This window comes from Camarhynchus parvulus, chromosome 1A (genome assembly GCF_901933205.1).
Source record: "Camarhynchus parvulus chromosome 1A, STF_HiC, whole genome shotgun sequence".
Lineage (NCBI taxonomy): Eukaryota > Metazoa > Chordata > Aves > Passeriformes > Thraupidae > Camarhynchus > Camarhynchus parvulus.
Window position 1 is genome coordinate 43,983,644 of NC_044586.1, and position 17,693 is coordinate 44,001,336.

A 17,693-nucleotide genomic window follows, 5' to 3' on the forward strand; every position below is an offset into this window, starting at 1 on the left:
TACTGAATAGACACTCCACCAAAGTGCAGCTAGGATCAACAAAAGAACAGTGTCAATCATATAACTTTTCCATCATCACAGGCCTGTTCTCAGCTTCCTTGTTTGCTCTCTGATGTCTCTGAACGTATTTATTACAACTGGTTGAAAGAGGCATGACTGACATCCCAAATTAAGTGGAGGATGCAAAACTGTTCATTTTTCAGTAGCACATCATCTATGGCTTGGGCATAACCTCAGATACAGAAAACAATCTAAGCATCAAAACCCCTGAAGACAAACCTCAACATGTGTTTCTTTAGCATATAACTTCCATATAAATCCCAGTTACATTGGCTGAAGTGGTAAAAATTCCTTTCACCTTATTAGCATGAACCTGAATATAACAACCCAAAACGAGCAAGAAAACAACTTCAGGAAGGGATCTTATTGCCTATGCAATGGGTTGGGTTGAAGGAGACCTTAAAAGGTCACATAAGTCCAACATGACCATCCATTTTGCCATGGGCAGGAATAAACAGGTCAGAATGATTTTTTTGGGGTTTTTTTTAATAGGTCCTAAATAGAACAAATCCCTACATGGATATATCATACACATGACAAAGACAGTGAATTATTCTCATATCCAACTAGAGGAATACCATTCTAGGGAGAGGACCTTCAGCTGCTGCATATACACTCCATACAAACTGATGAACATGGATTTTGTTTTCAAAATTGTTGTCACTCTAGGATCGAAAACATTAATACAGACCATAAACACATCCATAATTAATATATTAGAAGAATGTAAATACAATATTATATATTTGATTTTTTAATAAGGTGTAAAACGTATCAATTTAAAATTTTCCCTTTTGCTCTAAGTCTTCTGATTTTCTGAACTGTTTTAAAATATATATTAGATTTGGATCCTAAGAAGAAAAAGTTATCAATATATTCTGGACTTGCAAGAGCAAAATAGGGATTACAGTCTCTCTTCTCACAGGCAATATGAACAGCATTCACCCTAAGGAATTACAAATCCTTTCAGATGCTGGGCTCCCAGCAGCACCAACCATTTCTTTTGTTCCAGGTCACTGGGGGAAAGGAAAAGTTACTGATTTTCATAAAGAACATACACACTTAAGAACTCTTGCAGGGTGTGTGAATAATATGCTGCCATCATTCTGTTACTGCATGCCAGCTGGTTCATAATCTGACCTCTGTGCGTCAGGATACTTCCCAAATCAATCATGTAATATGAAATTGTTCTACAAGTATTACATACACATAATAATAATTACTGAATTATTATACAAGACCCTTATTTGCCAGTTTGTTCATCAGAGATACTTTTAAAAAATATAATCTCACCATATTTGTTGAAATTTTTGCTATAATAGTTCTCAAATTCTGAGTGTGGTTTATTTTCTTCCTAAGTCAAAGATCATTTTGAATATCAGCTAGTCATACGAGTCTGTTAGCTCACCTTTTGTACTTGGATGAAATTTCCATAACAATCTCCAAATCAGTTTATTCTTAGAAAACACATGGGAGACCAATCAGCAATATATGAATACAGCCATCATAACCCTGTTGTGTTCAAAAGGGTTCTTCATGAGATATCATTAAATGTTGTACAACTTTTAGCTTCCTGTAGATGAAGCTCACGATAAAAGCAATATTGATGTGTTTTATTTGTTCATGTTATCAACTGCAAGTATGAGACAAAGAAAAAAACAGCAAAATAATAAAACCTTTACTCAGCCCATTCCAGTATCAGTCATATTACTATTAATATATTATAAAGCAGGAGTATAACTGGTAGATTAGATATACCAAGATTGATTACTTCTAGCCTGAAGTAATGCTCTGTTCATGTTCTCTGTATACCAGGAGCCGACACATTTGCCAGCCCTGCTGCAGCCACCTAGAGAATGTACTTGTTGCTGCCATGTCACACCTCATGAGCTTTAGCAAATAGTATATACAGCTGCACGCAGGAATTGAAACAAGCCACACAGAAGAGCTAAATGTAGTTGCTAGCAGAAATTTCTAGAATAGCCCAGGAGGGCTTTTACAAATCAGGACATGAAGAGTCCCTTCAAATCTAAATTTCCCTTGGTGGTTAACTGCTGCTGCATTAGCAAATCTCCTGAACTAGAAAACCTTGCTGAGCTGTCTCACATATAGTTACACCATTGAAATGTGAAATACAACTGCTAAGAGTCTTTGCAATCTTTTCAAAGTATTTTCAAATGTATCAATTCAATCACACATCTATTAGAGTTATAGTATGTTATATCTGTTCACAAACCACAGGTAATTATAGCTGATTAAAACATACATAACTGATTAAAACATACATAACAAACATGCACAAAAACACTTTAAAGTATTTTAAAGGAGAAAAGTGTCATTTAGAATTAGCTGAAAAAACAGCGACAGACTTTAGAAGAGTGGGAGACAAAGGCTCCAAAGCTTCAGTCTTACAGACTTAATGTAAATACTTATAAATCCCAACCTACTTTATGTACTCACAAACTCTGCAGTCTTTTCAACACCAAAAATGGCCACAGGATTATAAAAGAGAACTGAAAAAAGCAAAATTGGAAGGCCAGCTACTCAAAACTCTCTCAACGATAATCATTGAGATAATTTCTCAAAAAGGATAGGCAAAGAGGGAAATAAAGAGGAGAAAATATTCTATATGAACATGCTTACCTGTTTCAATTATAAAAACTAAGAAGCATCTAGAAACAGTTTCAGACATTAAGATTACTTTCTTCTGCTAAATTTGGGTTCAGACACGTTAAGGCCTTTGTTTTGCTAAGTCAGGTTTAACTTAATGTTAGTTAACACGTCCTCACATCATAAATTTCTCCCAATAAGTAATCACTCCAATATTGCACTTTCCTATCACTGTCAGTTTTAAAACCTGTCTCTAGATATCATGCAATAACATAAGGGTCTCAGAAGGCCCACGAAAGAGTGTTCTCAAAATTTCCTGACATTTCAATGTATTTATAGGATGTTGCAATAAATGTACGTCAACTATATCAACACTCTCCTTCAGTTATCAAGGTACGCATGCTGTTTCTATGAAGCAGTAGTAGTATTGACCTGGAACAATTAATATTCTTCACAAGAATTACAATGACATCACCACTCACAGTGAGGAAAATGTAGTTAACAACACAGTCTATGGAAGCTATTTCTATTTTAATCAGAAATGTGACACGACCTCATCATAAGCTGCATGGAACAATGAATTTAAATCTCTAATTCTGTCTATGGATTCAGGTAAGCTATATTAATTAAGGATACAGAAAATAATTTGTAATCAGGTTTTCCCCGGTAATGTTAAACAGGTAAGCCTTTGAACTCAAGTAAAGTAGAAACTAAAACAAGTTTTTTGTGAAAAAAATACTATCATCAGCATCCCTATATGACTGAGGGACACACTGTTCATGAACACGCATTTAAAAATCTTACAACAGTATTTCTTTACTAAGGTCAAACTCAGCACCAGTTTAAAAATAGCCTGTTCTGAGGGCGAAGGGGATCTTATGCAGACGCAAACATCACAGCAGGCCTTCTGGGTGTACAGGATGCTATTATCCTTTGCTTGCTGACAACATACTTCCTTTTTATATGGCAAGACCACACTTCTGTCATTACAGTTGCCCTAGTTCTGGAAACATCAAAGTTATTGTTCTGAGAATGCCACTAATTTATACCTTAAAGCAAACATATAAAACAACACATAGCACAAGAAATATGCTCACTAGCTATCTCTTTTTTGCCTTAAGATAGACATTTTTAATTACTGAAACTCTAAATGACATTATGGATGAAGAGTTTATGAGAGCAATAATTTTAAGTTTTTACTCATACCTTTTCCCCTCCCTAGTCCAAAATTTTCTTTATATACTAATTATTTACATTTCACAAAGGTAGCAGTAAAAAAGATACCTAAAATAGCAGGGAAAATCAGAGCTGAGTGGCAAGAGAATAGGCTGGCTAGAGTGTTCTTCTACATATTGGCAGAAGACACAGGTCAAGATCAAATCAATTTAAGTTCTATTTATGAAATAAATGAAAAAGATTTTTGTCAATTCTTCCTACATAAAGTCATTAAATTACAGACATGACATGAAAATTTGTAGGTAACCCCTGTCTTCGCTTCCAGTGTTCTAGCAAATGAATTTTTTTGCCTTCATTTTAGGTGCCTTTTATACTTTATTACTGACACATTTTTCTCTGATTTTCAGTCCTTTATGATTGAATCCAGTAAGACTTCATTGAAAATTTAACAAGTGAGCAAACAACTGCTTCTGTACTTTAGCAGGCTCCACTTCCCACCTGGGAACCACTGCCCTCATATATTGTCAAACCATTTCCCTTTACTATAGTATGTCAAACATGTCCCAGTTTTTGGACGTCTTCTTACAGCCTCCCACCCACCCCACTGATTGCTGCACCACACACACCTGCCTGAACCTACTCATTGTTTCTCCTTCAGAGGATTTACAATCTAGGTACAAAACCTAAATGCAATCTGACCATTCTCTGTATGGTTCAGCTATTAACAAAACAGGTTTTCAATGCATGGCTGGATCTTGTAGAAGCAGTTTTAAGACAAATATCACAACCACATACACAGAAAAAAAGGGTTTTAGAAACTCCACTTCCATGCTATAAAACAAATTTTAAACATCATAATGCTTATTGTAAACATGAATTAGTAATGTAAACCTTGATAGTGTATAGCTATTATGGCTCACATTTTAAAAGTTCCATTGCTGAAATTCCATTTGATGTAAACAAACAGAATCATTCAGATTGGAAAGGACCTCTAGAAGTTATCTACTTCAGCTTATGGCCAAAACAGTTGCAACTGGAAAGGCAGATGAGGATGCTTGGGTTTCTGCTAGTCCAGTTTCAATTAAGGCTGGAGGCTTCATAGCCTCTCTGGCTATAAGGTGATCCTAATCCTTTTTTTTCCCCCCCCATATGTATAGTCAGAATGCCCCTTGCTGCAATTATGGCCCCTGTCATGTCCTTCTACCGTGCATCTCTGAGAAGGACTTCTCTGTAGCTGATCATCAGATAGACAGTTGGCAATAATGGTAAGTCCCAAATACAAATACACATGCTTATTTTTAAAGCTAAATGCTGTTCAATTCCACTTTTCAGGAACAGCTGATTGCACATAAAAAACTAATGTTACTTTCATCAATATAATTTCCCTAGAAAATACAGTGATTATAAGGTTAATTATCATTTTAAACCTGATAATTTGCCATTCCCTTGCCTTTACCTTGGCTAACAGGTTGAAAAAACAGAAAACAAGGCCAAGACTGCTTATTACATGCAAAAATATTCATGTCCATAATATACTCAGCACAAGTCAAGACCCATGGTTTTTCTTCCAACTTCACCAATTAGATAGGAAATAAATATTTTTCATGTGTAAGCAAAATTCACTTTGTCAGCATATGTGTAGTTAATTGAAAGATTCCTAGAAGAAATATTCTGTAGTTAATATTTATGGTTGCTCATAATACAACTGACTAAATTGGCTTAAGGGAAGTTATTACTGAAAGATTCCAAGTCAGATGTGGCCATAATTTGTCCAAGAACACAATGTTTGAAATATCCTGTAAAACAAAATATCACCTCAGTATTTCCCAAACTGTACACAAAATGAAAATAGGCTAACTGCCAAAAAAAAAAAAAAAAAAAAGGATAAAATGTATTCAGGTATCTTTTTGCATATATAGAACCAATTTCATTTGGTTAATTGCTTACCTCCAGAACTTATAATATAAATAATCAGGTTTTATATCTTAAGAAAAATTACTGTATTCTAGGATTCAAGAACTGCTGAATCATACTGTAACATCCTACACATATTTCTCCGTTATAGCTTTCATACTACGGCAGATAGCAGAACTTAGCATTGGAATATGAAAGCCTCGATGCCAAGGAACTGGATCTCTTTGAAAGATAATGGTTTTGTATGGAAAAGAGAGAGTAAGCTGATTTCCAGAGTTATTCTAGGGAAAAAAATAAAATACATTACTCCGTCTCCTCATAGGTATACAACAACTTCTTCACAATAGGTGACACAGCATCTTTAGGTCCAAAATGTGTACTGTTCACAATTCACATAAAAAAATATGAAAGGTAAACACTTAAAAGAGTGAGTTTATATAAAACTGAATCTAGCGTCTCATGAATTCAGCACTCAGCATTTCATAAGTGCAGTGGAACCTAACAATAAGTACTTTGATTTGTTCTCTTCTCTAGGAATCAGTCAGCACATTGGCTTCACTTTCAAGGGAAGGAAATTACTTTCAACAAAGTCTCAGTTTAACAATCCTCTAAAGCGTCAAGGTATCTGATCATCAGATTAAACAGAGTATGTATTCAGAGCATATATTTTAAAATTACGGTCCATCTATATTTATCATAATCAAAAATACACTTGATCTAAAGTGCTAGAAAAACCATATGAATATCCATTAATTTTTTATCCTATATCATCACAGATTTTCAGTCTGAATTTACATAAGAAGGAGGTGTCTAATCTGAATACCCTGCAGAGAATGAGCACTGGAATTTCAGATTAGTTGCTGAACAATCATATTGCCTGCCACTTCCAACAATGAGATTGCGTAGCTTATTTCACAGGCTTGTAAAACCTTTCCTAGTTCCAAGTACCTACAAGCAAAGCCAGTCATAAATAACCACCAAGTACTTTGCAGCAGTTGGAAATGTACAGAGAAAAAGGGTATCAAATATCTTTCTATAAGAGTTGTCAAAGTTTCTTAAGGTTCAAGGAAAAAACATTTAGGAAACATATACTGGTACCTTTCTGTACATACATGGAAGCAGATTCTGCTGCAGCAAAACATATTCCTAGCATCTAAATTATAGCTATTTCAAAAGGTAAAAGTGACATTTTTCTAAACCTAGGCAGGCTTCAAGCTCCTTTTGCTCAACATGACCTTCACAGGAGAGTCAGACATCCTACTGCAAGGCAGAGTTACGGAATCAGAGACAGATTTCCAGCCAACCATATCACCACTGCAATTTCTGCAACATTCCAAGCAGCTGTCCACTGAGACCCAAGACCTCCAACATACTGTGACTGCTCATCATCTAAAAGAGTTTAAAAAATTATTCTATACTGTTCCACTTTTTAAAATTTTTAGTGAAAAGGTAAAAATTATGCCATTTGGTAAAATAGGTTTTTTCTTCTTCTTCATTTGCCTGATCACTAAAAGGTGAAGTAAAATTAATTAAATTAGATTAATAAATCAGTTAATTTTGAGATTGAAAATTATTGTTAACACTCCTCCAACAGCAGAACATAGGGCCTTCTTATGTAACAATTAACTGTTAACACCTGATCATCCTAGAATTTGAAGATCACAACCATTTTTTCTCACATCTTTCTCACTTGCCAAAGAATCAGACATATATTTGTGTGTAACTACAAACTAACCTGCTTTTATTATTTATATCCTAATCTAGCTGAGTTGCAACACTTACTTCAACTCACAGTTCTTCCAGTGTAAACAGATACTGTACGTACTGGTAAGTATATCGACAGATAAGTCAATATACTTACCAGTATGTACAGTACCAATTCAGGAGCATCAAAATTAAAGCTGTTCTACACAGGATTATCTACAGATCCGTATTTTTAAGTATTTTTCTTCTGAGGTGGGCAAGACTGTAATATCCCTTCACTTTCACTACAATGGGTCTTAAAAAAATTTTATACTATTTACCTCAGAAGTAAATTCAACAAAATACCTGTCAAAATATTTGAGGTTGAATATAGGTGTGTGTATTCTATTCCTATCTGACGGGTCAGTTATCTTCTATTAAGAGGGCCGCTTTCTTTATCTCTTCCACAACCAATCCTCCACCTGGGGAGATACCTTCTGTTAATGGGCCATTAAGTCTTGCTGCATGACTCATAAAATTACATTATCCCATTGTGAGATGCTCCACCCAGAGGGAGGAGCTAAGCATTCCTAATTGGATATAAACAGAGATTTGAAAGACCACAGCCAGCCTTTTCCAGTGGATTCCCAGAGGAGCAGCTATCTTCTCCACTGGATTCCCACGGAAAGACCAGGCCCATCTACACCACCACTGGATCTTTAGAGGAAGACTACACTCTTCTACAGGATCACTGCCTCAACAGAACCACACCTGCCACTCCAGGAGGACTGCAGCCCCATTTTAATCAGACTGTTACTAACACCCTGACCCACAGGGTGTTAGGTCATATTCTGAACTTGATAGTGTTGTTTTGTATTACTGCACTGTTTTGGTTTTTTTTTAATTTTCTTCCCTAATAAAAAGCTGTTACTCCTGCTCTCATATCTTTGCCTGAAAGCTCCCTTAATTTCAAAATTCTAACAATTCGGAGGGAGAGGGTTTACAGTTTCCATTTCAGGGGAAGCTCCTGCCTTCCTTAGCAGACAACTGTCTTTTTCAAACCAAGACAATACCACAGACTGTGCATCTGACTTTAATTATTTTTGTCAAGTCTCTGAATGCTGCATTTTAAATTAAACACAAAGACTATATTATATGCAGGAAAACCTAAAACAAACTAAACAAACAAACCAAGCCCAAAACCTAAACCAACTCGGTAATCAATGAAGTGGATTTAGTAAACTTCCAATGTAGCATTCTAATACATACTCTAATAGATATTCAGCAACCACAATTTGTATCTTAATTCAACAGCGCAGTACTTAATTCAATAAAAAGGCCAGTAAAATCAAAATCAGCCAGAATATGAAGTTTGCACAGCACCACTTACAATACTACAAGTAGTCTTCTCAATCAATTGACACCTCTTTCACAAACAGCAAAAGCCATTTAACTTCCCCTTTTTAAAAATAAATATTGCTATTTTTAAATCTCCAACTTTCAATTTAATCACTGTAAGCTATAACATAATTCATTTATGTGACTTTTTGGCCTAAAGAGTCTAGCCAGGCTCTTTCCAGCAGTGATTCTTGCAATCAGGTCTCGTCAACTTCCCAGTCATATCCATAGGCTTTAAGTGTAACAATCCTAACTTTAACTGCAACAGCTTCTTTCCTCCACAACTGCTCATTTTGCACAGTAATGCAATCACTGCCTATTAAACCCCTCCTGAGCACTTCTCAATACAACCAAGGATCATGTACAGTATCTGAAAAGTTTCCTTAGAAAAAGGATTTTACTTTATAAATAGAAGACACAAGGCTTTCTTCCACCAACAGCATTAACACACATATATAGTATGATACCCACACTAAGAATAGATCATAACACAGATAATAAAAGTAAAGTATATTTGATTTTTATCAAGAAAAGACACGAGAGGTTTTGTTTGTTTTTTTCCCAGCTAAAAGAAAAGAATAGAAAAAGATTTTCTGAGGTCACTGAGGCACAGAAACTAAAGTGATTATTTCACTTCTGTGTCAGCACAACCTCCTTTGCAGTCTTACCTGCCAGAAGACAGATGACTTGGTACAGAGACCTAAGTACAAACAAAAATAGAACAGAAATTGGAAGACTTAAGAAGGCCAAGCAGAGGTATTCATAAAAGTTTGTCCAGTATTTTAGCCAGAAAGAAGCTTTCTTAAACATAATGCAAGAACCATTAGATATCCATTCACATTATATCTATCAGAATTTAGTAGAAAATATTTTCATAATAACAACTAATTCAAATTCAAGGCATTTCCTTCAGTAAGTACCTTCTTACTGATATTTATTTTACTAAGCTAGTCTCAATAATGAAATTCCAATTAGTGATCTTCTATGAACAGCATATATTCAGTTTGCACCATTTAAGAACTCCTTTGTTTTCATCAACTAAACAAGATTATATTCCTTCAAAAATTGCATTATTCAGATTTGCATGTATAGGCTGAAACTTGTTGAACCATTACATAAAATCATCACTGCAATTATCTTTTCCAGTTCTCATTTCTGAACAGATGCCAGTGAGGGTCACAGCGGCAGAAACAACCTTAAATGCAGTACTTTGATTCTTCCTCCAGAATGATGATCTGCACTGGATTTTTCAAAGATCAAGACCACATAAATGCTTAGCAGTTTACCCAAAATAAAGGAGTTAACCAAAAGGTCTGAGTATAATCTTAGACTCAGACGAAGAAGTGACGGAAGCCACTTAATATCCCTCATAAGGACAAGAAGTATAGGAGACAACAAGTATGACTTGGGGTTTTTATTTAATGTCAAGGAATTTTCTACGTAGAAAGTTGGGTTTTTATTTAAAGCAATTATGCTCCTATATGAGAACTCAAAAAAAGCTGACAAAATGTACAACACTATTTCCTTACTTTTATAGCTGACCTTTAAAAATATGTTTTTAAACATACTGCCCATTTAGCTATTATAGTTCATGCCTTTAAAAGCATGTTATCATTCAGGACGTACAGAACAAACAGCATGGTTACCTTTTCTTCTCCCTCAGATTAATTTAGCATAGCTATTTTTATTTGACACATAAGAACACACTCTAAATTAGCAATAGAGGGACACCTGGCAACCTATCCAGCACGTAAGTTCCTGCTCTCAAACATTGCAGAAGGTGTTCTCTCTATTACAGACATAGCACAACTTTGAAATTAACCTCTAATTTTTGACCTCAAGGTTAAAATTAGCGTCTGTGAATATTTACAACTTTAACTTTTCATCATTTGAAAATTTAAGCACCAACTTTTTTCTACATTAAGACTAGAATTTTGGAATAAAAAGACGGTATGATTGTACAATCAGGATGGGAGGGTTTCCGTAAAGGCAACCAAAATGAAATCTAGATCTAGAAATCACCCTTTGGCAACAACTTTTTATAGCAATGCCTGCATTTGCACACAGTAAAAAACAAATTACATACAGGTAACATTGGCAAAAATATCCCTTAATCTGCAGTAGAAGAGCACTATTTCTATAAGTGCTGGGAAGTGCAGCTGCAGCATGTATTCCCAGGGAACTGCACGAGCTGTACACCCCCCACTGTGACACAGCTCCAGCTACAATGCTGCTGGCACTCAAACTTTACAGAGTGAAACCAGCTGAGAGAACACTACATAACTTATAACTCATTCTGCAATACCTAATAAAGTTCTACACAACTGTTGAGATCTACCTCAGCTAAGCTCTTACAAAGTAGATGCCTGTTTCAACACAAAAGTTACTGAAAAAATCAAGGTCTGCCTGGCAAAGACAAGTATTCGTCTTTGAATGATGACATCATGTGCTACATGACTTTTTCTTCTTTGAAGACAGATAAATGCATTTTACAAACTAAAAATACACATTTTTTTTATTTTTCTAAATCCATTTAAGAGATGGACAGGCAGTATTCTGAAACACAGAATAACTGAAATTACTTCATTTATTTAAAAATTATTCCTGTTTTGATTTTCAATGTATTAAGTCCCAGTAATCCAGCAGTACCTAAATTAGGCATCCAGCAAGTGATCAAGTTAAGGATGATAACATTTTGCTTAGTTCTGAATCAACTTAAAATTGAGAGTTCAAAAGTTACAGCATGTAACATTGAGCTCTCCTAATTCTGGTATCAATAAAAATGAGTTCAAACTAAAGGGAAAAAATATTCTAAAGGTTGAGGTAAGATATAACTATCTGTAAAATACTATACTGCAATTAAAGAAATAATTTTTTGTTAACAACTTATTATTTCCATTGGTTTTACCTGACTCTAATTTAATATTTTTAAAGATTAATGCTGTTTTAAATATTTTGTCTAAAGCAAGGTAAATGAACATGTGTGCATACAGTGGCTAATTTGACAGCTATGATTGAGATGAATGGTTCATCTACATCAGATAAAGAGACCAAGATGACAGAGACACATGCAGTCTTCATTCAGTACCTTTACTAGGTGTAAATATCACCATGTACTTGAGTACTTGGGTGCTCATTTGTAATCAAAGTCATAAAACAAATGTATATATGTGTATATATATATATATATGTGTATCAAGAACTAGATCGGACAATAGAGGAAGAGCTTTCGGATCTGCAAGCAGTATGAGAATCATGACCACAGGCTCACTGATTCTCTTCCGGGGCATCCAGGACCACCAAGACTGACTCACCTCTTTGCTCTCTTCATAGCATCGGAGATACCATGTCATTCTGGATGGCTACAGTTTCTACCACCATTCCTAAAGGGATTGTTGAGATCCCAGCTAGCAAAGTCCACTGTAAGTAGAAGGCCAACAGCCAAAACTTGGAGCAAAGAGATGAGTTTGAATGGCCCTGGTCATGCTGCCATGAAATAATATTTTACCTCCACTCTTGTTCTACAAATGACCACCCTTCCAGAACCTCTAAAATATCTTCTACTACAACTTGGCAAAGAGGAGACAGTGGACAAGTGTAAAGCAGCCAACAAGGATACAAAACAAAGGTTTACATATCCATTTGCCTATCTCAGTCACAACAATACTTTCTCAACTGAATTTCTGAGAGGATCTGTAAAGGAGCATCTGATAGGACATCCACCTTCCCTGTTCATGCCTTACCTAAATCAGGATCTGAGGACCAGTAAGTAAAATTCACACATATATGTGAGTTATAGAAATCATAAGTAAACAATCAAAATGAAAAAGATAAAAGTATTAACCCGTTTACACAATAGAAGCATTGTACAGCAAAATTCTCAAAAACTGACAGGTACAAAATCACATCCAGATACTATATCCTGCAAGACTTTACCACACAATTAAAAACTTAACAATACAATAAGGAAGCAGGCTAAAACTGCTTCTAACAAACCTGTATCATGAGGTACTTAAAAGTTGTTACTGCAAATGTAAACATTGAATGATATTTTATATTAAAACTATCCAAAATTATCTTTACACTGTTTAACTTCCTTTGTAGTGATCTTAAAATCCTTTGGGAATACTCTGACCTGATTATCCAGTGGGCTTCCCAAAGACTAAGAAAAGCTTCCATACAGTGCATAAATACAACTTCTTCTATGTGAGTCTACATAAACTCCACCAAGATTAGGGAAAAGTTTCCAAACATACAAAAATCTCCACAGTAGAGATACATAGTTATACTATATATCTCTACTGTTATATATAGTTATACTATATATCTCTACTAGTTATGCCGCTCAAACATACAGCAAAGTGAAAATAACCAATACAGATGGCTCAGACAGAATCACAAATATTCAAGGAGTATAACAAGAATGAAACTATTAATTTTGTTTTCTGATCAGACAATGTGCTCATTTTCTGTTCAGTCTATTAATTACTAATCAGTTATACAGATTCTTTTAAACAATCACCACAGCATGACTTGGGCAGAGGGATGCACACGCAGGCAGAATCACATTTTACAGCATCCATTAAGTCACCTGAAATTGAAGCCCTTTTGCAATATTATCTCTAGCAAATATGAATAAATTCATATTTGTAGCTAGACTATTTACAGAAAATTTTACATGACAGAAAATGAGACAGATCACAGCGCAAATTTTAAGTGTCTAGCAAAAAGAAAACTGTCTTACAAATTACCACTACAGTGAAGAGGAAAGCAAAAAAAGGGACAATTAGAAAAGATATATGACAAAAAGGCAGTTAGATAATATGGCTTCCAAAGACATTTTTGTTACAATTTACATATTGTGCATTTCACTTACAAAACTAAAACCTTAAGCTTAAACTCCCCAAGCATATAATATGAGTATGCATTATAACCCTGCACCAGTTATGAGCACTTTGACATTCTATTTCTTTATTATATTAAGGCTGAAATGGAGTTTCTGTCCTCTGTTAGTCTTGAGTATTTTGAACAGTGAAACACTGCCACCTTTCGGCTTGATACATAGACCTCCCAATTTTGGAATTCTATATTTTGCTCCATTGGTCCTTATGGAGGTGGTTGAATCCTTGAGGTCTTATCTAAAATTTTATTCAGTAGACATACTTCACCAGGAAGAAAACCATACAGTACTAGTCAATAAAGAAAATTTTTCTCATAAGTACATAGCCAAGCAACTCAAGACTATACTCCTTTAGGCCATATAATGTTTTATGTTTATGTTCCGTCTCACAACTCTTTGCTCTTGGCAGTTTTGGTACACATACACACTGTATCACACAATACCTTGCATTGCATTCCTTTCAAGTAAAAACCTGGTAATGCATTTTTTGAACATCTGAGTTTTGAAAACAGACAAAAGAAACAACAATAATGCATTATTTAAAATGTTAGGCTCCTTGCTCGTGTATATACCTACATTATTGTAGACAAAACACCAATAGTTCAACATCTACATAAGCATGTATTGAAATATATGCAAAATTACTTACACCAGCGACACAATGTCCCCACGTTGTACATCGTAATTTCTAATGCTCCAGTGGTTCAAGAGTACTACATCAGATGCTTGTCTTCCCCCAGGATTCAAAGAAGGCTGAGAGAAGGGGAGAAAAACATCTACATTTAGATTTACATTTTCTTTTTCAATTTTCCCCCTAATTATCTTTCCATCAATAGGTGAAACCCATTAAAATTGGTAAAAAACATACCCACTTACTGTAAGAGGGCAAGAATCTGTTGTATTACAGAAAATACATTTGAAATACACTTCTTTATTAAATGACATGTTAAAAATCATTAATTTATGACAAACTCTAGTTCACATCTTTCAACGCACTACTGCATGCAAATCAGATTGCACAGGATACATACTTATTTTGTCATTATATTGCAAAGGTTCCATATTATTGTTTTCCTTATTGCAAGAGTTTCACGCCTCCTTGACGTTTCTCATAAGTAGCTCCTCTAAGCACTGACTCTTCCTTCTTCTTACAGCAGCCAACTGCCTCCAGGTCCCCTCAACCAACCAATCCACTCTTTTATAACACTCTTCTTCTTATTGGCAACATCTGTGGCCTGTTATAGCCAGGTCTGCTCCTAATCTTTAATAATTAACCCAGCTGCAACTCCTTAGGGGTAAGATTACTTTCTATACTACCTTTATTTTCTTATATTCTATGCTCCTACATACAGCAAACCTGATGAAAAGAAGGGATTGCTGTTACTCCTTATCATTTAATATTAAAATCAAAGGAGAACCAAGTACACTAATTCCCAAGGGAAAAAAAAACCCAAGCCTTTTGCAGGCATCTTACTATTTATAAAAGCATAATGCACTAAAAATGAAATATGGACTTGTAACAATACTAATTTCAGCATCCTTTGCAAAGGGGAAAAACAAGCACTATACCTACAGCACACACGGACACTAGCAACAAATGTGGGCCTTCCATAACAGGACACAAAAGGGCATGAATCAAAATAACCAAGTAATTAATGCATAATTAGGAGGCACATCAAATCCCCCAAAATTATTTTGTGTGATATGATACAAAACCAGGGTACCTAATCAATGCTGCCTCTGAGTTAACTCTTGAGAAAGGGCAGAGGAAGAAGCCCATCACAATACTCTGTTAACTCTTGGAAAAGGGCAGAGGAAGAAACCCTTTATTTTTGCAAGGCTTACTTTAAAACAAAGACTCCTTTTACTATACAGAAATTATTTAAGAGTATTCCAGACTGAAGTTTTCTAATAATTTATTTCTCAGAAAGCATTTTCAGGGTCTTCAAAAAAAATTACAGTATCTCCCAAGTTGGCCAAGAGATAATCACTAATTAGAGTTAGGTGATATATGCCATAAAGCGCATAGTGTTGAAACTAAGCTACCCCTCCTTTGTATGGTAATTGCAATATTAGCTAAAAATTTTGTTATTGTTGCTGTTGTTGTAGAAAAGGCATTTACACTTTAACTTGAAGCACCACATAAACCACTGGACTTTTACTGCTATATTCCCCTCTCCAAACTGATGGTACCTTTGGTGAGCAAACCAACAGGAGGACTGCAATTAACTCTTCTCAACCCTAGTAATTACACAGTGTCAAATTTCATTCCATCGTAAACTGCTCTCAAATAAAATGGTTATTTAGTATTTATTTTTAACTTCAAACACAATTTCTCTTTATTACAGTCTCTTCATTTATCATTGCTAAATAGATTGGTTCACAAAGACATGCTTCAAATGGGATTTGTGAAAAATTAGTTTTTCAAGGTGCAAGAGGAAGTCATGTGGTAGGGACCTCAGTAGGTGTAATTCACACGAACAGTAAGCAATAAGCTAGGTCAAAAGAATAGCATGGTAGGGAGAGGGGGAGGGATATGACATCATATGTTTAGTTAAACAACAAACAAGGCTAGTTACATTTTGGGCTACAGAAAAATTTCCAGTAAGGTAAATCAGGGGATCAAAGCAGATCACTTTAATATCCATAGAGATATGGTCTGAGCCTAAGCTATAAATATATTAATACTCATTGCTGTTTTATTTACTAGACTCAATGCACTGCAAGAACCAGATAAATGAAAACCAGGACCTAATTAGCCGTTATTTTATTAGTAGTTTTTAATCAAGAGTTCCAGAATTATCACCTTTACAGCATTTTCCACCAAAGGATCAAATATTTACATACAAGTGACTTACATACAAACTCACAAACAATTCAGTCATACTCACTTTGCCAAATGCAGGTACATAGGGGCCAGAATCTTTCAACCCTACTAAGTATAAGGCAGAGCCCAATCTTACAAAGCAGGAATCATACATATGACATATCCTCACAAAGTAAACTCCTTAGTACTCAAAGGTATCTGCCTTAAAAGGCCAAAAGAGGAGGATGAAACCTTTAATAGAAACCTTAAAACCATTGTTCCAAAAGATAATGTATCTCACAGCTGATATCTAGAATATATCTAAATAAGTGCTCACACACTTTTTGTATCACATAAACTTACATCAACTACATCTTACAGAGAAATACACCAGGTAGTTACAGTATTGCCCTAGTTGCACTATCCCAGTTGACTCCTATTTTTTATGCATTTAAACAAAGACAACACCTTAGAATTCAAATACATTTGGATATTGCATAAGCTTTTTTTAACTTAAAGCACTCTAAATGCATTTTTAACAATACCTGACCTCATTTCAACATACAGAGTAGATATTCAACTCATACATTAGAATGGTGTTTGAGAAAAATACGACAGTATAGGCTTTTTCTTCTCTCTCACAAAAAAAAACCTGACAAATGTGCAGACAATAGCACTATTTTGTTAGAAGAAAGTGAAGGAAAACTAGGAGACAACTACTCATTTACATCATCACTATTGTCTATTAAAAAAATAAAAGGATAAATCCTTCAGCAAGCCCCTCTATTGTAAATAATTTCTCCACTCTATATTCTTTACTGTAACTAACTGAGATTCCACAACAAACATGTATAGAAACAATACAACTTATTTCTCATGATATTTTAACTACTAGTGAGGTTTCAGGTCTAGGAAAATCAAAATACAGCTTCTGCAAAAGGAGTCAACAAATAGAGTCACAAGGACTTTTCATAAGAAACAAAATGACACAGAGGTTTCTTCCTTCTAGTCTGAAGCATTATAACTTCTTTGCTCAAGCTTTTGGCATAAAAGCCTGCTACAAATAAGGCACACAGATCTTAATTTAAACTGTGGTGCAGAAGCCACCAAACATTACTCTTTCCAATTACTAACTAATCTAATGCT

At 35.0% G+C, this 17,693-nt stretch overlaps 1 protein-coding gene across 1 annotated transcript in view; it reads right to left on the reverse strand.

Annotated features, from left to right (window-relative positions):
* IMMP2L (inner mitochondrial membrane peptidase subunit 2) overlaps positions 1-17,693 on the reverse strand; it is a 408,398-nt gene that overhangs the window by 377,703 nt on the left and 13,002 nt on the right. Inside the window, exon 3 of the mRNA XM_030960426.1 lies at positions 14,391-14,494. Coding sequence (XP_030816286.1) covers positions 14,391-14,494 — 104 coding nt within the window. The remainder of the gene's footprint in view (positions 1-14,390; positions 14,495-17,693) is intronic.